Source organism: Triturus cristatus, chromosome 7, assembly GCF_964204655.1.
Source record: "Triturus cristatus chromosome 7, aTriCri1.1, whole genome shotgun sequence".
NCBI lineage: Eukaryota > Metazoa > Chordata > Amphibia > Caudata > Salamandridae > Triturus > Triturus cristatus.
This window is the reverse complement of record NC_140590.1, coordinates 1,193,025,865-1,193,052,685: the sequence shown is the minus strand read 5'-3', so window position 1 is coordinate 1,193,052,685 and position 26,821 is coordinate 1,193,025,865. Positions and strand designations below refer to the sequence as shown.

Genomic DNA, 26,821 nt, shown 5'->3' with positions numbered 1-26,821 from the left:
TCAGCATCCAGCTTTATGGCTCCTAAGGGAGAGCTAGGTTTAGAAGCTAAGTGAATAATGTTAACCCCTTCGGTGCTGTGGACAGTCCCCGGCCATCCGACTTCACGGTGGGCATGTACGGAGGATGGCCGAGGGCCGTCCGAATTCCGCCCAATCGTTAATTCGCCCGCACAGCCGGAGAATTAGCACAGAGCGCAACGGGTTAAGGAAGGTTCTAGTGTTGTCTGAAATAGATCTTTCCTTCACAAAACCAGACTGATGTATATCAACTTTAGTCAGGAATAACAGAGTTAATCCGGAGAGACAATAATTTAGCGAAAATCTTACAATCCATATTAATCAGTGAGATAGGTCTATAATTACTGCACTGAGAATTTTTTGTATCTTTTTTAGGGAGTAAATAGAACATGGCCTGAGTAAAGGAGCCTTGTGTATGTCCTGTGCTCAAAAAATGATAAATGAGTAATTTAGGAATTAAAGGATGTCTGAAATGCAAATAAAAGTGTACAGTAAAGGAGTTTTATCTTTGGGGAGCTGATTTATGGCATTTAATAGTTCTTGTTCAGATAAAGGTGTATCTAGCGAAGATGTATCTACCTTGTTATCGAGGTTTTTAGGGATTTATTGAAAAAAGTATCTTAATTGTTCAGTAGAGGGAGATGATTCAGGGGTATATAAACTTGTAGAACAATCTAAAAAGCATTCTAGAATTTTTTTAATCCCTAATATGCTGGACCCCAGTTGGGTCTGTAATGGCAACAATCTTAGATTTCTGTTTTTTAATTTTAAGGTAATTTGCCAAGGATTTACCTGCTTTGTTGCGACCTCCATATATTTTTGCATTGAAACGAAGTAGGGTACCACATGCATTGTCCAAAGCTTGTTTGTTGTATTGCAACTTGGCCGTAATAAGTTTAGATAATGTATCACTACCATTCGAGGAAAAATATTTGTGCCCCAAAATCTTAATCTGCTCTAAGAGTTGCTTGGAATCTCTAAGAAGTCTTTTCTTTTTTCTAGCTACAAAGTCTATTATAAAACCTCTTCGGTTGCTTTAAAAGCGTCCCAGACAACATTCATCTGCATATCTGAAGGAAGATTGTGTATGAAATATTCTTGTAGAAAAACTATAAATTGTTCTGTGATCTTTTGATCTAATAAAAGGGAATTGTTAAATCCCCATCTATGGTTGGAGGAAAAGGGGTTAGGATAATCATGATCTACAATAATGGGGGCGTGATCTGAAATAAGAATTGATCCTATTTCTACATGTGTTTAAAAATTGAAGAGTATATTGGGTAAAAAAATAAGTAATCTATTATGGAATAGGAGCTATGAATGGGAGAAAAGAAAGTGTATTCAAAAACATCAGGCTGAAATGCTCTCCATACATCAATCAACCCTCTAGCAGTAATGGATTTCTAGAAGGCTCTATGCATTTTAGTTGGGACGAATTTGGTCTGTGATCTGCGATCTAAAAATGGGTCCATAAGTTAATTGCAATCGCCATAAACTATCAGGTTTTCACATGCATGGGAGGACAACATAGAAGAAAAGTAATTCCAAAATAATAGATCCACTCCGTTTGGTCCATACATTGCAAATCGTAAATTGTGTATTATTTATTATCATGTCTATCAGAAGCCACCTTCCAGCATCATCTTTGAATTTGTTTAGCAATTTAATATTTAATGATTTATGAAACAATACAAGAACGCCATTTTTGTTATGTACAGCAGGGGAACTGAAAACATTCCCAACCCATTGTCTCTTAATAGAAGTTATGTTGTGTTCTTGTTGATGCGATTCTTGTAGCAAAGCAATTTGACAGTTCAATTTTGATAAGTGAGTCAAAACCCTTTGCTTTTTAACCGGGTTACGAAGACCTTTAACATTTCATGACACCATACGTAAGTTACTCATGAGGAAGGACGCGAGAGAATTTCAAGATAAAAATTGCAAAACTTTAAACATGACATAATGAAACTTAAATAAATGCAAAACCTTTTCAACCAAAACGAAAATGATAGAAAGCAATACAGATCCGAATATACATAAGAACCTACAAACACGAAATTGGTAGTTGAATAAAGGAATTGAGAAAACATGAGGAAAAAGACAAAGTATCCAACAGGCATTCCTAGACTGATCTGGTCAAGTAGAGAATAGTAAAAGACCACAGAAACAAAGTTGAAAATGGAAAAGATCGCTGTGATATATTGAAAAAAAGAAGGGGAAGAAAAGGGAGAGTAATAAGAAGGAAAAAAGGAGAACATAGTCTCCTCTGAAATATATAAGCAAAAAGATGACAAAAAGCTGGAGGACTTTGGCCATAGAAACCGAAAGGACAATATAGATGAAAGGGGGGGAGAGAAGGACAGATAGCGCTCCTTTGAGCAACTTTAAGAATAAATTACTGAAATATTAACATAGAATGGAAGGGCAATGTTAATGAAAAAGGAGCTGAGCAACTACAGCGCATGGGGACTCACCACACATTGGGGGGACAGTTCAACCAAGCAAAACATGGACAACGGAACTGATGTACGATGGGAACAAAGACACCACGTCAGACACAATACGAATGGGAACCTGCAAAATAAAAAGAAGGGAGAGCAATTAGGTTTTACTAAGTTCCATCTCTTCTGCCTTGTGCATATGTATAAAGTTCTTAAGCTCCCCAGGTTCTTCGAAGGTAATTGTTCTGTCTTTATATGATACTTTGAAAAAACACCGATGAATAAGGCCATTTAGAGTGTTCCTAGATCGAAGCTTAGGTCTGAGGTCCAGAAACTCTTTTCGGTAATTGGCTGTGGGGTTTGAAACATCTTGACTAAAGAAGATTTTGTGACCAGACCAAAGCATCTGTTTATGCTGTTTTGCTGCAACAAGGGTCGCCATTATATCAGAATATTAAAGAAAGTAGGCAATTATTCCTCGTTGTCTGTTTGAAGCCTCTGCATTGCGTGGACCTATCCAGTGTGTTCTCTGGATGTTAAGGTCTACAGATTTCGGTAAGCCAACTACTTGTGAAATATGAACCTTCAGAAAAGAAATAGTCATTGCCTTCAGACCCTTCTGATATATCATAAATCTTAGGTTGTTACGTCTGTTTAGATTTTCCATATCTTCAGTTGTTTTTTTCAATTGAGCAACCTCTTTAGATAAAATATTCACTTTAGCAACAACATCCTGGTCATCACCAATTTTTTGTTCAACGTCTGTGAGTTTTGAATCCAGACCAGACCATTTCTCTTCAATTCTTTTGAAGCGTTGCAGTAGTATCCGCCGTAAATGGACAAATATTTCTCAATCCACCCATAATATCCTCTAAGGTCAAAGGTAGAGGTGATTTGTTTGGAGAGGAAGGATCCTTTTTAACCCTTTTATTAGTGTTGCAGTCAGGCTCTTTGCGACCAGTAGCGTTAGAACCGATTTATTTGAAATCGCAAAATCCATTTTCGAAACAGACCGAGGTGACTCTGTATATTATTAAAGATCTCCTAGATAGAAAATATGACAGGATGATCTCCAAAGGACACAACTAGTCCAGTAAAAAACGATTAGGAGGAGTGTTCGCACCTGAAGTGAACAAATATACCTACATAAAACAAAATAAGCTGAACTCTGAGTGTATAAAAAAAGCTGTAGAATTAAAGAGTCAAAGCTAAGTAATTATTCCTACAAATTTGGCGGTAATAAGCCTTAATATTAAGGAGTCATTGTGGCATATCGATTCTTGAGGTGATAATAAAATGGCAGCCGAAAACTAGAACATTCTTGGAATGGAGGACGAAGTTCCACAAGCTGTCAGTTTGATCAAATAAGGATCTTTTAACAAACCTTTTCGCTCCAAGGGCATTCAAACCTCCTCATATTGCAACCGTATGTAAAAATACACAGCGCAGTCCTAGTAAAGACATTTGCCCCCAGAAAAGAAAAGAAGGGAGACTCTTCATTACCAGATAAAGGCAGTATCCAAGTAGTCGGGAAAGCAAAATTCTTTCAATGATGGGTAATTTCTGAGAGTGTTCCCATCTTCCTTAAAATGCTGTTTTCTAGCCGTCAAGTGGGCACAGCATGTGCTCAGTCAACTGAGGAAAATGTAAGCTCCAAACTCCCAAAATGGCGGCCGTGACAAGGGGCGCCCCGGGAGTAGAGGAGAAAAACAAATAACAGAAAATTAGACCGATTTAAGGTCTAAAAACTTGCCTCTTGCCACCTGGGCGCTTCCGACATTCTTTCCCGTGCTCGGACCACTGCGTGAGATCGATCAAGTACCCCTCCGTCACCGAAGGTGTTCTCGGTGACGCGGAGGATTTCAAGGAGCGGCCATCTTGTTTCGCCGCCGCATCCGAAAGCTGCAGGAGATTAGAGTTTCATATCACAAAAACGCTTCGGGTCAGGGAAGCTTAAGAGAGGTCAGAGTTCTAGCGTGGTCCACTTAGCCAAACAAATGGGGGAGTCCCTTTTCAGGACGGTTCCCCTCACGCCCCAAAGGTGTCATGCTTCATCATAGGGGTGCCTCCTCGCATGAGAGACCTAGTCTACGCGGGCTACAAACCCCTCTCTACGAGGGGGGAGCTCAGGGATGTTTTAGTTATGTTAAGGCGGGTGTACTAAAACCCTATGTGAGCATGGTGTGGTTAAAAAAGGTGCAGTCCTGGTGTATGTGTGATTTAAAACTGGCTACGGGGTTAGCTAAGCAGCAACTTTATTCCCCTACCCAGTGTCCGGATTAAAAAAAATAGCTTTGTCACACAGATTCTGAGGAGCGTCTGTTAATAAAAGACCAACATGTTTCAGCCTGAAGACCTATTCCAGTGTCATGGCCTTCTTCAGGGTCAGTTATTCAGCTACTGCGATTTAAGGTGAAGTGTGAAGTATACACACTCGTGAACAAACATTGTGCAATAATAAAAAGTGTTATACTGAACCAGTTAGGTATCTGCTCAGTATTTTCATTCCATAACTTGTGGTGGAAACAAGACACAACATGTAATATGTACATAGTCAATGCAAGACAGGTGTCGTGGACTAAGGGTATAGTTGATCCTCTCATTCAAGAAACATTAGACAACATCTAAACATTTAGGGCCATATGTATCAAAATGTTGTTTTGCGATTTTTAAATAGCGTTTTTTTGGACAACGCTATTAGAGAATCACAAAACGCGATGTATGTAGGATGTGCAAAAACTTTTGCGAATCCTACATTTTCCTCAATTGCGAATCGCAAATTGCGATTCGCTATTAAGTAATACCTCCCCATTCATTCCTATTGGCCTAAAGGCCCATAGGAATGAATGGGGAGACATTCGCAATTTGCAAGTACCCATTAGGTACTCGCAAATTGCGAATGCAATTTCAAGGATGCAAGGGTGTCAAAAGGACACCCTGTTGCACCCGAGAAATAAGCATGGGTGGAGATGTGGCGCACATATATGCCCTAAGGGCATGTATGTGCGACACATGTCACTTTGCAAAATGCAAAAAAGTGAATTTTTCAAAGAAATCGCAAATTAACACCAACCTGAAGTGGTGGTAATTTGCTATTGCTTAAGCAAAAATCGCACAACTTGGGTGCTTCCTACATTGCAATTATGGAATCGCAATTAGTGATTCCTTAAATGCATTTGCAAAATAGGGAATCGCACATTTTGTGATTCCTTATTTTGTGAGTGGGTTTTTGTGTGATACATTGCACACTGCTAAATTGCGATCGCTAACGCTGAAATTCTGTGAATTTCAGTATTTGCGATCGCAATTAGGCTTGATACATATGGCCCTTAGTCAGAATGTATTCAAGATGTATGACTCACCACTGTTGTTTATAGAGTTCTCTACATCAGTCCTGGCATACTAGCCAAATGGTACGTGCGCCAAACCTACCAAAGAAGGTTCATTAAGTTTAAAAACCAGAAAAAGGAGAGAGAGAAAGGAAATGATATAGTGCCTTGAACGCGATGGTAGAATTCAGGATTTGAGGGTGGATAATGCTGCGGATGTGTGTGTGTGTTTCTTATGGATACAGTCTCCTGTAACCAAAGCGGCCACTAGCCTCCTTACTGAGCAGTGAGGGTGGACAAACAGGGACATGCGCCAATGGTGGTGCAGAGCATGGTGCGCTGGTCTTAAAGGAAAGTGCGGTTCCGTGCCCATGCTGTAGGCAACTCAGCGGAATGACAGGTCCACTCATAAGGTGTGAGGACTAGGGAGGAAAAAGGGGCTAGGGAGGAAAAGGTGGGTTCCTAAAACAATCGCAGAGGGTCGCTCATGAGATATGTGGGTTGAGGAGGTTCGGTGACCAGATGGGCTCCTGAGGCAGCGCTGAAAGAACTTAACACTGAGGCAGGGCTAGTACCTCCTCACATCTATGGGAAGTGTGGCAGAACATGAGGGGCACTATGCATGTATGGAGCGGTTGGCTGATGGCAAAACAGCAGGACAGTCAGCCTTCATAGGAGTGCAAACGCGCTGAGGGCTGCCCGCCCGGAGCTCGGAATGGCTTCAAAGTCAGGCGTTCGGCTAAAGAGGGTTGCTGGGCACGTCTAGCGCTGTTGATGGCAAGACAGCAGGGCAATCAGCCTACATAGGAGTATAAATGCGCTGAGGGGCGCAATACCTGCTTGGCGCTAGGAATGGCTTTAAACAGTCAGGCTAGCGGCTGAAAGCGGGGTGCACTTACCGCAACTGTTCAGCGCCTTGTGCGTGAAGGCGTCCGTCCGTGGAACTGGAGGACTTGCCTTTGTACGGAACCGGTTAAATAGTGCCGGATAAGTGAACTAATTGAAAGACAGTGGGATTCTCCTGGCGGCCGTAAATCCGCCGGAAAGGGTGTGCGCATAGGAGATGTAAACCAAGCATCCGGGAAGTGAGGAAGATGATTGGCTAGGAGGCGGGCCAACTGTAGTCAGGGAGACGAGTGAGGCAGAGAAATGCCTTAACATAACCAAGCTCTGGGGTTCACAGGCAAAAGCCTACGGAGTCAGGTGAGCGTGGGGCAGCCCAGGGTCAAAGAGCTGTCACACACAGGGGGGACAGCTGGGACGCTTAACGAGCGATCTCACTTGCTAAAAGCAGTGGATTGGGATGCTGATGGGCAGAAAGGGGAGCTGCGCCAGAGTGATGACGACTGTCACCGGGGGGGGGTAGACAATCAGGAGTCTTAAACAAGGAAGGGGAGAAGGTGATGACCCCAAAAAACGGGTTGGTGGTTGTTTAAGGGTAAAAGCTCACAGTGTTGTGAGGAAAGGTTTGCGATTACAGGGGGCAAATCAAGCGATCCAGACAAAAGATGCATGAAGTTTAAGATAGGGCCAGCCAAGGGATGTCATTGTTGAGCCCCACATTAGCAGTGTCCAATCTATACACCCCCTCTGCTCGAGCCAGAGAAGCTTAGTGGCCAGACCTGGGGTGGCTGAATTCAGGTCCAGTTTATCGAGAACTGTCCAAAGTAGTGAATCGTATCCGTGCTGCATGTCTAAAACGTGTTTGATGAGTCTGGTCATTTGTTTTCCACACCTGATTGTGCTTTTGTGTTCAAGTATGTGGGTGCTCACTTTCCTGGTGGTCATCCCCATGTACCTTAAGCCACAAGGGCAGGTAATGAGGTATACCACCCTCCCACTATTGCAGTTAGTGTGATGTTGGAGGGCCCAGGGTTTTTGTTTTGTGTCCCTATGTCAATGCACTTGGTGACTCTCATTTGGGCGCACACTGTACAGAAGCCACATGGGTAATGTTCTTGGACATCTGGTAGGTTCCAGAGGGTGTTGGGTCTGGAAGCAGATGTAGGTGGAGGTCTCCTGTGTACTAGACAGTCTCTCATGTTCCGTCCCCTTTTGAAGGCGAAAAGGGGTTTCTTCAATGATAACTGACCTTTATTAAGAATGTCCCAATTGCGCAATATTTACGTTTTGACTGTGTGGGACAGGGTGCTTAAGGTGTTAACGCAAACCAGTTCAGAGGGTGTTTGTTTTGTTATTGAATGATCTAGTAAAGACTGACGATTATTGTTGAGGGCACGTTTTGCAGATTTTTTGACTAGGGCAGACGGGTAATGTCTGTCCAACAAGTTATCTTTCAGTCGTGAGGCATTTTCCTTGTATTTATCCACATCCGAACAATTCCGTCTCAACCTCAAGAACTGTCTGAATGGCAGGTTTTCGGACAATGCCTTAGGGTGGTAGCTATCCTATAGGAGTAGGGAATTGCGGGCCATGGGCTTTTGATAGAGTTCTGTCTGTAGAGTCCCTTCTGCTGGGTAAATGGAAATATCCAGAAATGCTAGTCTGTCCTTGCTATATTCACATGTGAATCGGAGGTGATTGTTTCTGGTATTCAGCCAGTCATGGAAACGATTAATCGTGATGTCATCCCTTCGCCAAATGACGAGGATATCGTCAAAATATCTCTTCCACAAGACGATGTGTTGCAGGAATGGATTGTCCCTCCCAAGGACAACACCTTCTTCCAACTCATGCATGTACAGGTTCACTAGACTAGTTGCGAAGGTGCTGCCCATGAAAGTCCCTGATATCTAGAGGTAGCGTTGAGTCTCAAATTGGAAGAAGTTCTCCTTTATTGGCATTGTTGCGTAGTTTATGATGGAGATTGGTGTGATGGTATCCAGTGGTTGGGCTGTTAGCAGTTGTTCTATGGTATTTAAAGCTTGGTCTTGCGGGATGCAGGTGTAGAGTGATTTCACATCAAAAGAGACTATGTAGTCTGTTGTAGGATCAAAGTTGAGCCCATCAACAATACATCCGTTGTATCCTTGAGAAACGTGGGCATCTTATTCACCAATGGTCGGAGAAAAAAGTCGACAAATTGCGACAAAGGCTCTAGAACAGAGCCGATCCCTGAAATAATAGGGCGCCCAGGAGGGGGTCTCTGTGGTTTATGAATTTTGGGGAGTACATAGAAGTACGGGATCACCGGTGTTTTTGTACAGAGGAAGTCTGCTTCTTTGGTGGTGATCCATCCATTTTCACAAGCTTCTTTGGTCATGGTGGTTTCGGTGCTTCTCTCAGTGGAGTATTTGTCAAGACACCGATATGTGGTGCCGATGCTCAGTTGTCTGATGCATTCTGCCCTATACACAATGGTGTCAAGGATTACCGTGGCTCCGCCTTTGTCCGCGGGTTTGATGGTAATGGTTTTGTCCGTGGTCAGATTGCGAAGCACTTGTTGTTCGCATTTCGGAATGTTGTGGTAAGTCCTTTGTGGATTCGAAAGTCCGGAAGTCAGGTCTTTCAAGACTGCTTTTTCAAACGTAGCCACTTCAGCCGGGATTGAGCCAAGCAGTGGGTTGAAGGTTGACTTTGGTCTTAGGTTGGTGTTTGTAGTCTCCTGGTCGGTAGATGAAGGATTCTTGTCAGCAAAGAAAATGAAGTCTGACCTTCCTTAAAAATTGATGTACCTCTTGTTAGAAAAGGATCGTCGTTGTTCGTTGGTACAAAACCTAATCCGCGGTTGAGTACCGAAATTTCTGAAGGAGTAAGTTCCCATTTGCTTAGGTTGACTATCAGACTGGATCCCGGCTCGGGCCTGCTTGTTGTTGCACTGTCTTCGACATGCTCCTGGTGTTCCTCTGGGTGATCCGGTAGCTCCAGTGTACCTGTTGTTGGGACTCCCTCCGTCCCCTGGATCGTCCGCGGCCTGGCCCTAAAAAAGGATGGTTATAGCTTGTATGAGGCTGTTGTTGGATCTCCGTGATCCACCCCACTTCCTTTGTTTCTGGTGTTGGGCTCTCTGGTAGCGGTTACCTTTACTTGTGTCTGAGTCACTGGATGTATCCTCTCTATCGGATGACGAATAGTTAGATTTATACCGTCTCCCTGCCCTGTGGTATTCTGGGGGTTGATAGTATGCGTCGGTATATGGGTACACCGTCTCCATGGTGAACTTTGCCAGATCTTTCTTGAATTTGGTGATTTTGTTGGTAGGGAGAGACTCTTTGTACTCTTTAGTGGTCTTGTTCGCCTTGTCCAAGTTTTTTTTTTATGACAGTCGCACCGATGATGGTCTTAATCTCAGACTCCAATGTCTGGATTTGGATCAAGATGTTTTCCGCCTCCTTCTTGGCTGTGCTTATAATCAGTATTGGCCAGTCCCTCGTGCAACGCCATGCAATGAGGGACCAGTCTTTCAAGAAGGATGGATTGTCTAGGAACAGCCTGGGGGCATTAGTGACAATGAGTCCTGCAGGGGCGCAGTTGCCCCGGAGGTATTCAGTCATGATGGACCCATGTGTGGTGGTTCTGATGTGTAATCGCTTGAGATTTGTAAGTTTAGTCCACTCATCTGATGTGACCATGGTGTTGGATGAGGGTGCATCTAAGATGCTGGGTGTGGTGAGGATGTTTTGTACTATTGCCTCATCAAAGGATAGACTTATCCGTTCAGCCATGATTGAAGCTGTTTGTATGTAAAGACAAAGAATGTATATCTCATTAAGTTGTAAGGACCAAAGAGTGCAGAGGTGCGAGGAAGAGGGGGGATTTGGAAAGTGTAAAACAGCCCGCAACTGAGCCGCTGCGCATAAATTAACTAACAGAAGGGGGCTTAGGGAGATTTAAGGACCGGCGTGAGCTTCCTCCCCACTCTTAAATCATATCACAAAAACGCCACGGGTCCGGGAAGCTTGAGAGAGGTCATAGTTAGACAGGAAAATGTAATGGAAGATAAATGAACATTATAATGTGATCTGGGCAGGGCTTTATGGTCCCCCTCAATCTGATATCACTATTGTTTCCATGACTTTGAAAAAGTAAAAAGTCACGCCACAGAAAGGTACCTCAAATTGCCTTGAACTCCTCCGCTCAAAGTCTTCCCCCCACCTAACTTTAAGAAGGAGTTTGCTCCGATGCCATAAAGTAGTGTCCCTAAAACCTCCATGTTTACCTGGTGCCACTTCTGATTTCTCTCTCTGCTGGTCCCATTTAGTTAGAGCTTCAGCTATGTGCTCCAGGTCTGCTGTAGAAACCTAATGTGTAACCTTTGTGTGAGGTGCTGGTCACACCTAATCTGCTGGATCTTGTGGTTCTTGCACTGGTCTTGTTACATTATTGTACCTCTCATTAAAGCAGACTGGATGTCTAGGAGATTTCCTGTTTGAGTACTACAAGGATCACACACAGATGTCAGCTGCTGGCAAATAATACCTCCTGTGCCTGTCAAAGTACCTATGAATCCCTCTAAGGGAAGCCATTCTTTTTTTCTACATTTCTAAGCTCGCCTGAATATGTCAAGGGTGCTTGGCGCTCTCAATTTTCTTCAGCCGATTTGGACGTCAGTGGATATTCTGATTACTCAGTGTTGTAACGTCTTCTTCAAAGTGTTAGTCCGTTTTTTGTCTCTCGTCAAGAAACTGCCGAGCTCAAGGCGTCATCTCCATCTGGCTCCAGTAAATTCATAGGTTTGTTCCTTCTGCCCATCCATGTTACAGCTTCAGATACAGTGAGTCACTGCTGCGGCTCTGGTTCACCACACACTTTGATCACCAGTTTCCCCCTTGCCTTGCCCCAGTGTTTACTTGCTTTGCTAATTCCAGGCTCATCAGCCCTCTAAAGAGGGTCCATACATTTGGTGCCATGGCGGGATGATTTCCTTCATCCTGATTCTCAGCTGAGGGTTCCATGGCATGTCTTACTCCTTCAATATCGCCTAAATCACTTGCTCTCTCCTCAGTCATGCGTGAGATTACGGTTTCACTTTTGAGACTGTGCTCAGTATTTTAGACTCTGTCTTAAAACAGAGAGGCGATACAATAGTAGTGACTTAGTATATAAAGACATTTTTCAGATGTCAATTGCAAGGTATGTATTGGTTATGATGATGCTATAAAGCTTTTAAGTTTTCTTTTCATTAGTCCATTACATGTATGATCTCACATATGTGTCAGACTGAAATGCTGCATTGTGCACGATTGTGATGATACCCAAGAAGTATTGAATAGGTACGTACAGTAAAGTGGTACTGTTTGGCTGGCAGTGGTGGCCCTACTGATATGCATGCAGAATGTTTGTGGCTGGAGGGAAGTGAAGCATTCAAAACTAAAATTCTGTAGGGGACTCGCAAACCAAAAAGGTGGTCAGAACAGACACATGACTTCAGGATGTTTCTATAAAATTTGGGGATAATTCAGCACTACTGGCACTAATAAGACAACTCTTTTCTCCACAGGAAGTGAACTCTTTTGAGACCAGTTGTGATGGAATCTCTGCCTGTGAGCTACTCACTGACAGCTCTCTCTGCGTGGCATCCTATGATGGCTGGGTGGAGCTGTGGAACATTCATGATGGCAGCAGGTAATGGAAATGAAAAATGACTGTGTTAGTCCATTGAGTTTACTGCTCCCTGAGTTCAGAACTAATCTTCCACACTTTTGCCTCTGAACTCTTTTTCATCAATATCTATTTGTAGCTTCAAACTCCTATAACCTTCATTTATTCACAGTTCAGATCTCTACAGTCCTCAATCACAACTTCATTCTCCACTCAGAACTCGGAACATCACAGCTCTGTCTCGATTCATGGTTTGGGACTCTTCATTCACAGCTTACAACTTTTCATTCACTTCTCAGGTCTCCTGATTTACAGCTCTCAATTAATGCTACCTACTTGTAATTCTGAACTCAAAATATGCCACGTTCAGATCAAAACACTTCCTTATCCGCTCAGGACTTGTAATTTACCACTCAAAACTTCTAAACTGATAGAAACTTCTAGGGCCGTGTCCATACCTTACAATTATCTCCAGTCATAACACTGAATCCGGAAATTTTCAAGCAGTGCCCATGCATGCCAGTAGGTGGTGTCAGTCTGCTCCACGCTTGCCGTTTTTGTGCCAGAGCCTATGTAGGCACCAACCCAGCGCGCTGACGTTTGTTTTTTTTCTTTTTGCATCAGTAAGCACAGGTCTGGTGAGAGCAATTCCTAGTTGTTTTATGACTGATTTTTTTTCCTCTATTTTCTGTCAGTGTTTTGTAACTGTGATCTCCTGGTGTGTTAGGGATGTCCCATAAGACGCCAACAGTCTGTAAACCACATGTGCCTGTCACAGGCAGACATCTGTGACAAACCCTCATTTGGTTTACTTATGGTGCTTGGAGTGGGACAACAACTCCAAGACCAGCAAGGACGGCTGTGCGATGAATCCCATAATGCTGAGGGAATGGTCCCTGAAGTTCCTGGCCAACCGACATCAGCCGACAATGTGATACTCTGGTATCTGATCGTGGGGAATGTCCTGGGACTGCTCTTGGAGCAGCTCCCAATGATAGTCTTCTTGATCCAAGTTGGCAGTTGGATAAGTCCCACAAAAGAAAGAAGTTGAAGTGGTCTTCAACTTCTCTGGGCTGGCCCAAGTAATCAGACCTAGCACGTGAGCGTCCGCACTCTCGGCCTCGCTCCGCAGTGGAGTCTGCGCAAGGGTCTTCCCAGCCAAGGGCGAACCCAGCGGGTTCGCCCTTGGCGGCCCCATGAATCTGATGCCGGATCTGAAGCAAGGCCGCTCGCTAGACAGCAAGATTCCTCTAGTCCCATTCAGTCGCAATGCTCCCGGCGTGGCAGACGCCCTATGCTGGTGCAGGCCCTATCATTATATCTGACTCAGACATGAAGCCGGATGGGCATTGTCTGGTTCCGGCTCCAACCAGTACCATGCCCTCCACACACAGCCAGTGCCACACACAGCCAGTGCCTTTTTCATTTGACTGGCCTGGAGAGTGGGTGATGATTGGGAGAGGTCTGAGTAACCTTATTAGTTCCACAATCCCTTTGATGAACCAGAGGGCAACTGGTACAAGGATTTGGTGGATACCAATGGTCTTGACACCTTACCAGACACTCTCCTAATCTCTACCCCTATCTTGGCTACAGAGGAGGGTACCTCATTTGCCAAAGAGGTGCGGGGCGGCAGAGGTCTGGGACCTTCAGTTGCCCTCCGTGGTAGTCAAGATGAACATCTTGACTGAGGTGCTTCAACTGGAGGTTGCTTCTTCCAAACCCTTACTCCAATTTAATGAAGCCCTCAGAGATGTCCTTCTTTGGGCCTGGTCCAAATCCTGCGCGGGGCCTCCAGTGCACAGGACAGTTGCTCCATGCCATTGCCCTGCTGCTAGGGGCCCCAGTGGCCTCACCCAGCACCCCACCCCGGAGACATGGTGGTCCAAGCCTCCACTTCTAGGATCAGTGCCAATGCATTCCCTACCACTCCACTGGATAGGGAATCTAGAAGGCTTGAATACTTTTGGTTACAGGATTTCTCTTCCACCAGGTCAGCTCTGTGGTCGAAGAACACCAAATGCCTTTTGGGCCGATACAAGCATACTCGATGGGATTCAGTTGCGCAAGTGCTGCCTGTGGTTTTGGCGGAGGCCTGAGCCATACTATCCCAAGCTATTGTTGACTGGAGGGACGCAGCGAAGTTCACCATCAGATGTGGGCTTGACACGACCATCTCGCTTGGCATAGTGATTTCATCATCAATGGCACTTAGACGTGGCGCCTGGCTGAGAACCACTGGCTTTTCAGGAGATGTCCAAGCTTCACTCATGGACATACCCTTTGATGGCTCATGCCTGTTTAGTGAGAAGGCAGATTCTGCGCTCAACACTTCAAGAATAGCTGAGCTGTAGCCAGATCCTTGGACTTATCAATGGCCCCACGTCTTCCCTAGTTTGCCTTCCGCCCCTCCCGTGGGTATGGTAGGGGCTACCATCCGGAACCTTGCCCTCCCAGCCACCAAGGTCAACAGGCTTCCTAGCCTTTTTGTTGCCGTGGATGTGGTTCCCACAGACCACCTGGGACCTCCAGCCAGAGGGTGCCTCAGTCCACCACTCCCCGGCAGCCACAGCCTCCAAACATCTTTAGTTTGCCCTTGTACCAGCATGGGCACCCAGTGGGAGTCGGGCTGTGCCATCACCTGTCCCACTGGAATTTGATAACATCTGACAAGTGGGTTTTGCAAATCATCCTAAAGGGCTACTCCATCCTTTTCCTGGAAACCCCTCCACCTGTGCCACCCTGGCTTCCGAAGTAGATTGCGGTTGCTATTCCTGCTACATTCTGGTGCCTAAAAAAGACAGAGACCTCCTTCCTATCCTAGACCTCCACCTCTCAGCATCTTCCTGGAAATAGCGAGGTTGGAGATAATCACCTTACTCAGTCCTTTCTGCGCTGGACCTGAGAGACTGGATAGTAGTGTTGGACTTCTAGGATCCCTATTCCTACATACTCGTCCTGCCTGCTCATAGGCATACATGTGGTTCACGGTAGTCCAAGAGCATTTTCAGTTTGCCGTGCTCCCCTTTGGCCTCAATAGTGTCAATCTTGTGTTCACAACGGGGACGGTGGTGGTTGCAGCACATCTACAGAGGTCCTGGGTTTAGTCTTCCCCTACCCAGACGATTAGCTGTTGAAGGAGGGCTCACCTTAGGCTGTCTTCTCCCACCTCCAGAATATAGCGGACCGCCTGCATTCGCTGGAGTTAACTGTCCATGTACTAAAATCTCACCTAATGCCCACTCAGACACTTCCTTTCATCAAGGCCGTTCTAGACACTGTGCAGTTTTGGGCCTTCCCTCCCGAATGGCGAATCCAGGTTTCATGTCCTCCTGCATCCTTCTTGTGACACAGCCTATTGGTATATGAGGGCTCTGCAGTGGGACCTGAGGTTCCAGTAGGCACAGTATCAGGTAAATCTCTCTGACCTGGTCCAGACCTTGGAGGGTACAGCATAAGACCTGCAGTGGTGGCTAATGAATGTCGATTGGGTCAGCAGCAGACTCCTCTTCCTTCCCCAACCAGAGCTGACTGTAGTGACAGATGCGTCACTCCTGGGCTAGGGGGGCCATCTGGGAGATGTGGAGGTCAGAGTACTCCAGTCTCCAGCAGAGTTCTGGCTTCAGATCAACCTGTTGGAGCGCTGAGCAGTCTGGTTGGCAATGAAAGCCTTTCTTCATTGGATCAATGGAAGGCTGCTGCAGGTGTGCACCGACAACACCACCGCCATGTGGTACTGCAACAAACAGGGTGAGGTGGGCTTGTGGACCCTTTGTCAAGAGGCCCTGTGCCTCTGGACATGGCTCAAACATCAGGGCATTTCCCTGGTGGTTTGACACCTGACGGTCTTTCATAACGCCACACCACACAAACTCAGCTGTCGATGCCTAGGGGATTATGAATGGCATCTCCATTCGGAGGGGGTGCAAGGTCACTTTCAAGCATGCGGAGAACCTTGGTTAGATCTGTACGCAACCGCCTAGAATGCCCAATGTCTGCAGTCCTGTGCACTGGAGTTTCTTGCTCGGAGACGCTTTTCGTCTCAAGTGTGACTCCAGCCCCCTCTACGCCTTTCAGCCAATGCCAGTCCTGCCCAGAGTTCCCAAAAAGATCATGACCGGACCCAAGTTGTTCTTGTGGCTCTAGATTGGAGCCAGAGAGTCTTGTATCTTGATCTCTTGAGCACGAACACTTTGGGAGGATCTTCTGTTGCAGCAGCAGGGTTCTGCACCCCAACTTGCGCACAATGCCAGGCATCCCTCAACCAAGATGGTATTTGCTTGCCGTTGGGACAAATTTGTGGCATGGTGTGCATCCAAGGATACTGATCCTCTTTCTGCAACCTTGTTGCAAGTTATTTTGTTTGTTCTTTCTTTGGCCTAGCAGAGCTCTGCTCTGGGCAATGTTAAAGGTTACGCTGCCACCATTATTGCGGTTCCCAGACCGATATTCTTTGTTCAAATCACCTGTTTTGACTAGATTCCTCAAAAGTATGCAACACATTTCCTCCAAGGTCATTCATCATGTCCCAATGGGATCTTAATTTGGTCCTCACTTTTCTTCTGTGCGTGCCTTTCAAATTGCTGCATAGCTGCACACTCCGCCTTCTTGCCATCGTGACAGCTTTTCTAGTAGAAATAACATCAGCCAGGAGGATCATCAAACTGCAGGCCCTCTCTGTGCACCCTTCTTATACCAACAATTACCCATTTAAATTGTTTTTCGCTGAACCATGCTTCCTTTCTCCCAAAGGTTAGGATTTCTTTTCATGTAGGTCAAAACATCAACTTGCTTACCTTCTTTGCCCCACCTCGAATGATCAACTCTGTGGGCTATGTCCAGACTCAGAAATGGAAGGCCATGCAGCAAAGGGCCATCTCAGGATGGATGGTAGCCTGCATAAAGATCTGCTACGCATTGACTAAGAAGTAACCCCCTGAGTGCTTGTGTGCTCATTCTACTAGATCCAAGGCTGCGACCACTGCGCTAGCTCATGCAGTCCGCATCCTGGACATCTGTCTGGTAGCAACATGGGCATCACTGCACATTTTTACCAAACACTCCTGTCTTCTTTGCCCATTCTTATTTAATCTGTAGCGCAGACCGTCCTTCAAGGAGGTATTGCTTGGGTATCTATTCTAAGGTAGGAAATCGGCGGCTAGAAGTCTCTATCAGTTGAACAAATTACTTACCTATCGTAATGCCTTATCTGGTAGAGACTGTAGCTAGGTGCATATTCCTTACCGACCCTCCCATCCTCCCCACTCTGCGACAGTGAGTCATAGGGTCACCCTTCTAAGGGCCTTAGCACTACACACCAGTGTGTCAGCGTTTTTTGTGGCTCTGTGCTCCTGGTGTGGAAAGTTGTGAAAAGAAACTAAAATCAGCACGCTGGAGTGACGCCAATATAGGCACCGTACACGCAACTTCCGATGTGGGTCCAAACTATGCCAACTACCAGTGCGCAGAGGTACTGCTTGAAATGTCCGGATCCAGTCTGACGTCTGAAGATAATTCGAAGGTGAGGAATCTGTGGCTAGAGATGGTCTCTACCAGATAAGGCATTTCCAAAGGTGAGTAACTACATCCCTAATACCACAAAATTTGTAAATCATATCTTGAAACTTGTAATCCAGTGCTTCACATATATTGTTATGTATTGCAAGATTGGTGAAAGCAGAAAATCTTCAAAAATAGATGTATGTCTTGTCCAACTTTTAAGTGTAAAGCCATGTATAAACTTCATCCACTGCTCTGCAAACGCTGATGGTGACACCTTCGACTACAGGAACACTGAGAACCAAGCACAACCCGGGTTTCTGTAGTCATCCCCATGCAGATCGAAGAGTTCCTCGCGGCATTGCTCCGAATCTTCAAATCCTTGCTGACTCCCTCTGGGCCCCGTGGAGCAAAGAGGTTCTCCACATGGGTTACTGCCGGCGGGTTAGCCCTCTTCACCAGCTGGCCCCTCTGAGTCCATAACGGGCTGGCTCTGAGTCTAATATCAACTTTTCCTTCAGTGCCGTGCTCCACACCGGATTCTGGCACATCGACCCCAATGCAGACTCCATTGCCTCCGGAAGACAAAGCCGAATTGTCCTCTCTGATGTCAAGTCGTTGCAGGTTCGACCTTGATCAAAGTCGCGCCCGGCCATTGTTGATGCCCCATTTCTTTCACTTATCTGCCTCCACAACAACACACTCTGCATTCACTGTTCAGCATGGGTCAGACAATGATTGTAATATGGCTGATGAGATTGGACAACTTTATCAACAGGAGAATTGATATGATGACCTACAGGAGGTTAATGGCCTTGATTCCTCCCCTGAGTCTGGCTTTCTCTCTCCGCCTGGTCCTACCATCGAGGAAAGTGATTCTTACCCCATAGTTTTCCATTGTGCGGCCCAAGTCCTTGACTTCTAGCTTGTCACTTTGAGCTAATGACCAATGTACTTGAGGAAGTTCTTCAGCCGGGGCAGACCTCTGTGGGCCCCTCTTACCATTACCAAGGCCCTTATCGATATCTTGTTGAGGGCATGAGCCAAACCATGCTCTGGCCCCCAATCATACCACTAAATTGCACAATGCAACGGCCCTGCCCTGCGCAATCCTATATTTTTGTCTCAGCACTGCTCACCTGAAGGCTTGGTGGTGCAGGTGTCTGCAAGCAAAGCGAATCCCAAGACATTCCCAACTACTTCCCCTGATAGGGAGTAAAAACGGGTGTAGTCGTTTGGGAAGAAAGCCAGCTGCCTGTTAGAGCACTCTTCTTGGGCACTTTGGGATCCGGTGACTCAAGATCTTCCTTATGTACCCTACGATCTCCAACCATTCCTCGCCCATGCTATACAGGACTGTTGAGGCCAAGTTCAAAATTAGTTGTAGCTTGGACCCCACCGATTCAATGAGGCGAGCCATTGGCAACAGTGTTGGTATTCGGGGGTGCGAAGCTTGCCTGGCCTAAAGATAGCCGCTCCATGATTGAGCTCCGCTGGCCACCGACACTATCCGGCAAGATTTAGCAGCGACCTCGATCGAGTTTCCCGACTGGAGTGCCGAGCGAGTGCTGCCCACTGTTTGGCCCACAGAATGATGTGTTTAGATTGAGGATTGCCCTGGGGGATCCCGTACTTCACGTTGATGCGCCATTCCCTGGCACGTGACCTGTGTGACTAACGTCCCCGGCGGCCCGGATCGGTCGCGAACATCGAGCGGCAGCTGCCGGGAGGCCCGTCTTGAGTGCCACCCGACCGGAGACTCGGCGCTAAGGTGCGTGCTGGGAGCCTGTACATGCAAGGTGGGCTCTCAACTCCATATGTCTAGATGAAAATGGCTGGCTGGGCCACTGGTGGCTCTACACGCACTCGGAGAGAGGTGCTATCGGCGCATGGGGCACAATAATGACTCGCCCTAGTGCATCGCTCTCCAAGGGGCCCTTTTCCTACCTGTTGGGGACTCCCTCTACTAGTGTGCCATCAGCGCCTGGGTGTCCTCTCCTTGCTGCTGCTTCAATGTGAAGCCATTAAATTGGCCTGCTCTGCCCTACCTGTTCAACGCGGCGGCCCCTCCTGTTCAGCAGCGGAGGTGTGGGGTGCTAGACACGAAGGGCGCTGTGAGTGGCTGCTGGTGCTGTAACTTCGCTGGTGGCCTCGTCGTTCCTTCACTGGGAGAGCCCTGGCCTGCCTTGGGTCGGCCTGGACGACGCGCCTGAGTGCTGGGGCAGATGGGCTCGTAGACTGCTTTCTGTGCAAACTTCAACAGCCAAGGGGCGGTGGGCGCGGACATGGGCAAATCAGATAAGGTGCAGCCCAAGATAAACTTTGAACAGCGAAAATCCAGGCGTTGTGAGGACGCAGCGGAGTCCACGATGTCGGAGACTGACAACCCTGTGGAAAATCCTATTGGCGACATTAAGCGGATAATAGCGTCCATTTAGCAGGGTCTGTTGGCGATTGACGCAAAAATTGATACGCTAGTCTACAGAATGGACACGATGTCTGAGTGAATAGAAAAGCACTCGGAGCGCTTGGATATGGCTGAGCGGCGCATCACGGAAACTGAGGAGGCCCAGACTGACTCCCACAGCGCCCAGAAACCTGTGTAGAAGGCCCTGGTGGCCTTACAAGACAAAGCTGAAGACTTGGAAGCCAGGTCGCGGCAAAGTAATTTGAGAATCACGGGCCTGGCGGAATCCACAGCGACAGGCAACATGGAGACCTTTGTCGAAAAACTGCTCACAACTTTGCTGGGGGCTGACATTTTTTCCCCTAGGTTTGTCGTGGAGATAACGTACAGCTCGCTGGGTCCTAGGCCTCAGCCTGGTGCTCCCCTGTGGCCCATCATTGCTAAACTCTTGAACTATTGTGACAGAGATGCAGTGTTGCGGAAGGCGAGAGAGCTCGGGAACTTACAGTTTGAGGGCTCATTGATTTCTTTGTTCCCAGACTTTACTCTAATGGTCCAGGAGGCCAGACGACAATTCGCACCCATGAAACGTAAACTTCGAGATCAGAGCATTGAGTACGCTATGCTCTATCCGGCTAGACTCCGGGTACTGCTTGATGGGAAGGCCAAGATATTTTCGGACCCACAATCGTTTCAGACTGCTCTCAAACATTGGGACAAGGTTTGACAAGGGCGGGAAGGGTCAGAAGGCCAGCTCTAGCGCAGACTGTGCGACTGGCAGTCTTGATGTCACTGACTGATGAGCAGGGGGTGATGCTGATCCTGGCTGGGTTTCTCCTGACTTAATTGTTCCATTTGCGCTGGTATTGTTTTTCTAAGAGTTGTGTTATCTTCGCTGGGGGGGGGAGGGGGTGCTTGATGTTATACTGTGCTGTTTTATAAGCGATTTTTCCGTCTATTGTGTCTTTGATGGGAGTCCTGTTTACATTGGTCGGGCTGCCGGGTGTGGGGCTGCCTGCTTGGTGCTCTGGTATGGGATAGCTATTTGACTCAGGAATTGTTTGTTTTTGACTAGTTGCTACACTTATGCAAATGTAATGGTACCACTGCCATGAGGTGGCTTGGCGGGGTGCTGGAGGGGTGCTGGAACACTTTGGTGTTGCTGGGTGACATCCACCCCAATGCGTTACACGCTGTTCTTCCCTGCATTTCTGGGAGTTTTTAGGGGGTATCTGTGTGTGTGTGTGTGTGTGTGGGGGGGGGTTATACCTTTCTTTGTTTCTTTGATGACAGGGAGGGTTGATGTTTGCCTTAGCCGAGTTAGGGAGTGCGAGGTGTTGGGTGCGGGTGGGACTGGTGGGGTTCTGTTTTGTTTTCCTTTGTTGATCACATGCTTTATTGTCTACATGCTGCGGGGGGCTCCGCACAAGATTTTACAGGGTAGCAACCACAATTGCACGAATTCTGTAGATGTCACGGCACCACTTGGGCCAGGGGCATATTAAGCGGTTGAGCCTCCTGACATGGAATGTCAGGGGCCTCAACGACCATAGGAAGGTGCCTAGGATACTAGCATACTTTAAGCGGAAGGAGGTCGATATAGCGCTACTCCAGGAGACTCATCTGCCCCCTAGTAGTACGCTTCTTGCGGGTAATAGGTTAGCGGTTATTTTTCATGCTGTGGGATTTACTTCACACTCTAGGGGGGTGCTGACATGGATCAATCCTAAATCGGGGCTCCAACTGGAACATTGCGAGACGGACCAGGCCGGCAGTTATGTTATATCCAGATGTCATGGGAAAGGGAAGAATATTTTCATTGTTAACTACTATGGCCGAAATTATGATGACCCACAGTTCTACATGCCCATGTTCGCACTTCTCAAGGACGTCGCATCATTGCCGATGGTTTGGGGGGGTGCTTTTAATTGTGTCTTAGATCCGGTGCTTGATTGCTCAAGGGGCCCTCCCACGCCCCCGTCTGCTTCCGCTAAGACCATTGCGGATATAGCCTTACAATTGCACTTGGTGGATCCTTGAGAGCTAGGTCCAATGTGAGGGGGGGGTTCACGCGTTACTCAGCACCCCATGATATCCACACTCGCATTGACTACTGGTTCATCTCCCAGACACTACTGACCAAAATTCAGGACTGCTCCGTCCTAGCTTGGACTTTTTCACACCACTCGCCCATTTTATTGGTGCTGACGGTGCCCTCGTGGGGTCCTCCTCCTTTCCTGTGGCGATCCCCCCCCATACTCCTTACTGGGCGGGGTATTTAAATCGGAGCTTGCAGATGCTATCACAGAATTTTTCACTCTCAACGTTGGCTCTGTAGACTCCTTTGCTACGGTCTGGGAGACATTTAAGGTGTTTATACGTGGGGTGGCTATCAGTAAGCACGCAGAGGTATTGCGTTCTATCGGGAACAGACTTGCTCTATTAGAATCCCAAATAGCCAAACTTGAGGCGGAGTTGGCAGCTAATTACAACCCACAGACGCGGGAACTGTTGACGACCACACTTGAAGAGATTCATAAGGAGGCAGATAGCGAAGTCAAACAAATGGGTAAATGCGCCACAGCCAGAATATATGGGGAAACCGATAGACCGGGCTCGGTGTTGGCGGCATTGGCCCGTCGTAGATCGGATACTGGTGTCATTGCAGAGCTGGCCGACGAGGAGGCCACTCTCCTAACAGAGCAGGCGGATATTAACAATTGGTTTCGCAGATACTATCAAGAGCCAAATAGCTCTAAAGTTGCCCCCAGTGATGACGATATATTAAATGATCTTGAATACATCAAGTTCCCGTGGTTGACGGACTGGAATCGGGAGTTTCTGGTGCGGCCCCTCGAGGTTCGGGAGATAAGGTTGGCATTAAGTACTATGAGGGAGGGCAGTGCACCGGGCCTTGATGGTCTGACGGTGTCCTTTTATAAAGTTTTTTGTGATATTTTGGTTCCACACCTGAACTCCCGGTTTCAGGAAATGGAAGTAGCTGGGGTCATGCCACCCTCTATGCGCGAGGCCCTGATCGTTACATTAGTAATACCAGATAAGGATCCCCAGAAATGCTCCTCTTATCAGCCGCTTTCATTGCTCAACGAAGACACGAAATTTGCAAAAATACTGGCCAATCGTCTATCTCTGCTATTGCCCTCATTGATCGGTCCAGAACAAGCTGAATTCATACCGACCGCACGTTGTCCTATAATCTCAGGACTGTGTTTGGCGCCCTTCAACATGTCCGGCAGGAGGTAAAGGAAGCTGCGGTCTTTTTAGACGCGGAAAAGGCCTTTGATTCCATCGAATGGAAGTTTATGCTTGCCATACTGCACCGCATGAGTGGGAAAGGTATTTCTACAACTAATATCGGTGCTGTATAAATTGCCGATGGCGCGGGTCCGCACTGGTGACACGGTATCCTCCCCAGTTCATATATCGCGGGGCACTCGACAGGTGTGCCCCTTGTCCCCCCTGTTGTATGCAGTGGCAGCTGAACCCCTACTGAGGGCACTGCGTGAATACCATGGACACAGAGGCCTCTGCTTTCCCAAATACAACTTGATTGTTTCTGCTTACGCTGACGACATGCTTTTGTTTGTCCGCGATCCAGATGTCCATCTTGCCCCGGTAATCCGTGAGGTGTTGCGATTGGGCGGGCTCTCGAGCCTAAAGATCAATTGGGATAAATCCATAATTTTTCTGTTAACTCCGTCTACTGTGCTGATTGCTTTTGACTTTCCCCTCCAGTGGTCCTCCGACCCGGTCCGTTATCTGGGTATCCAAGTTCATTCTGACGCGGAATAAGTGATCATAGCGAACTATGGCAGAGATATTGCCAAGTTGGGTGAGGATATAGACAGATGGATTAGGCTTCCGCTTTCTCTGGTGGGGAGGGTCTCTTTGATAAAGATAGTGGTGCTCCCCGCTTTCTCTTTCTCTTCGCCAGCATGGTGGTGCCCCGCCATAAGTTCAGAGAACTCCGTGAATCGCGTTCGACATCCTCGCTTTAGCCAGCAATGCGGGGGGCCTGGGGGACCCAGATTTGGAACTCTATTACAGGGTGGCGCAAGCTTTGCATGCCTACAGCTGGATACATGGTCCGCATGGTCTGCCACACCTCCAGATTGAAAAGGTGGCTGCTGCCCCGGACCCTTTGCCACGGTTGTTAACTAAGCCGCCCATCCGGCGCTGCGGAGTTCTAGACTCTGTCAACTCCATAGTGCATGCCTGGCACGTACTGCTTCGTATGCATGATGGGGCTCAGCTCTACTCGCCGCATTTGCGAGTGGAGTGGTGTCAGTTGTTTGCCCTTAGTTCCGAGTGTGGGGCTCTTTGCTCGCTGAACAGTCTTAATGTGCATGAAATGGGTGATTTGTTGAAGGATGGCGGAGTGCGCTCATGGGAGGAGGGACTGCTGGTATAGCGGAGCGCTCGGCACTGACACGCTTCTACTTTTTCAGGGCTCACCATGCGCTGCGCGCGGTCCTCGGTGACCAGCTTTTGGAGCCGCTGGAGATCCCGGCCCTATCTATGCCGGTGTGCCCACATTCACCTGTGAAATTAATCTCCCGCCTATATGCCTCAACACAACTTACAAGGATCACTTCATACACTAAGGCCCGGCTGGCATGGCAGGCGGATCTTGGGTTCCCAATCACTGATGTTATATGGTTCTACTGCTGCAAGACTACTCGCAAAGTCTCACTGCATGGTCGCCATCGGTTGGCCCATTTTAAATTCTTGCACAGGGTACATAACACACCACTACGACTATGTAGGTACGGATTGCGAGACACTGATTGCTGTGAGAGATGTGATATGCCGGTAGCTGGGTTTTTCCATCTTGCTTGGCAATGTCCCCTGGTGGAGGGCTATTGGAGGAGCATTTTCCAGGTGCTAACTGAGGTTGTGAGGCTAACTCTTTCCCCTGACCCCCTAATGGCGCTTTTGGGCAATACAAAACCACTTCGTAAGTGTTTGTAAATTGGTGGCTATGGGTCTGCTCTTAGGGAAACGTAGGCTAGCAATGCACTGGATGCGGGGCCCCGTTCCAACTGTGGCTGAGTGGGAAAAAGACATGATATATTGTAATACCCAATCGGAGTTCTATAATGAACTGTTGCCCCCCTGTAGTCGACCCTAACGTTTCTGGGGTATGTATGTACAGTACCGAGCAACACATTTAAAAAAAATAAAAAAGAAGTGTTGCTATTTCCTGCCTCGTTTGGCTGTGGTCCTCCAGTTTTTCAGGTTATGTCCAGTCATCTGTCATGGACTTGCTGTTCGACGGGACTCGCCTGTTTGGGGACAAGACATGCTCTGCTCCCAAGCAGGTCAAGGAGAGCAGGGCCATGGCACACTCCCGGGGCTTATCTGCACATCAGCCCTACCATTCCTTTTGCCGCTTTGGTAGAGATTCCCCATAAATCCAGCCAATCCAACGCCCTCAAGGTGCCTGGCAGATTTGTGGTTGAGACTGTGGTGACCACCTCCCTTTTGATCAAGGTCAACGGTCCACCCAGTCCACTGCTCCTCAGCATCTCCACCTGTAAAAATCCCTCAGTGTGCCTTTAGTGGAGCAGGCACCCCGGTTGGAGGCAGGATCCGAAGATTCTTGACCAGTTGGCAGGCCAGAACATTAGACATGTTGGTCTTACAAATTGTTCAGAAGGGCTACACTCTACCTTCCCTTTTCCAACCACCGCACCTTCCACATCCCCCAGCGACTCACAGTGGACCATCTATCCGTTTTGCATCAGGAAGTGGAAACCTTTTTTCCAAAGACGCCATTGAGAGGGTACCTGTGCCAGGAGTAGGATGTGGTGGTTGTTCCCACTAATTTCTGCCACCCAAAAAGGATGGCGGATTTAGTCCGATTTTTAGACCTGGGCTCCATCAATTCCATCCTCCGCAATGAAAAATTCTAAATGCTCACTCTGGCCCAAGTCTAGTCTGCCTAGAGGCTGGATATTGGCATTTGACCTGCAGGATACCTGTTTCCACATACCTGTTCTGCTGGTCCATCTGTACTACCTGCGGTTCATGGTGGGACAGGAGCACTTTGAGGTTGCTATGTTCCCTTTTAGTTTTGCCAGTGTCCCTCTGGTATTCATGAAAGTGATGGCAGTGGTAGCAACACATCTTCGGAGGTCAGGGGCCCAAGTCTTCCCCTACCTCGATGATTGGCTGTTGAAGGCGGGCTCGCTCCAAGCAGTTATCAGCCACCTCTAGACTATGGTAACCTCCTGTCATCTTTGGGATTCACTATCAGTGTGCCGAAGTCGCACCCGACTTCTCAAATGCTTCCCTTCTCTGAGCTATTCTGAACATGTTTCAGTTTTGTGCCTTTCCCCTGAGAAAGGGAACCCAGGACGACATTCAGGCTATGATCCCAATCTTTCCGCTTCTATCCTGGTTTTCAATGATTTCTACTCTGAGCATGCTGGGACTGAGGGCCTCCTGCATCCTGCTGGTCGAGCATGCCAGGTGGCATATGCAGGCTTTGCAGTGGGATCTAAAGTCACAGTGGGCCCAACATCAAGGGGATATCTCCACACAAGGTCAGATTTTGGAGGAGACTGCACAGATCTGCAGTGGCGGTTACTAGACCGTGATTG

The 26,821-nt window shown here is 47.4% G+C and overlaps 1 protein-coding gene across 7 annotated transcripts in view; it reads left to right on the top strand.

Moving 5' to 3' along the window:
• LOC146811566 (telomerase protein component 1-like) overlaps positions 1–26,821 on the top strand; it is a 1,575,504-nt gene that overhangs the window by 988,722 nt on the left and 559,961 nt on the right. For all 7 annotated transcript variants that reach the window (XR_014966741.1, XM_085618541.1, XM_085618539.1 and 4 more), the window contains one exon: positions 12,189–12,313. Coding sequence is in view for 6 of the 7 variants with exons in the window: in XM_085618541.1 (XP_085474667.1) it covers positions 12,189–12,313 (125 nt within the window). In the remaining variant the exon portion in view is untranslated. The remainder of the gene's footprint in view (positions 1–12,188; positions 12,314–26,821) is intronic.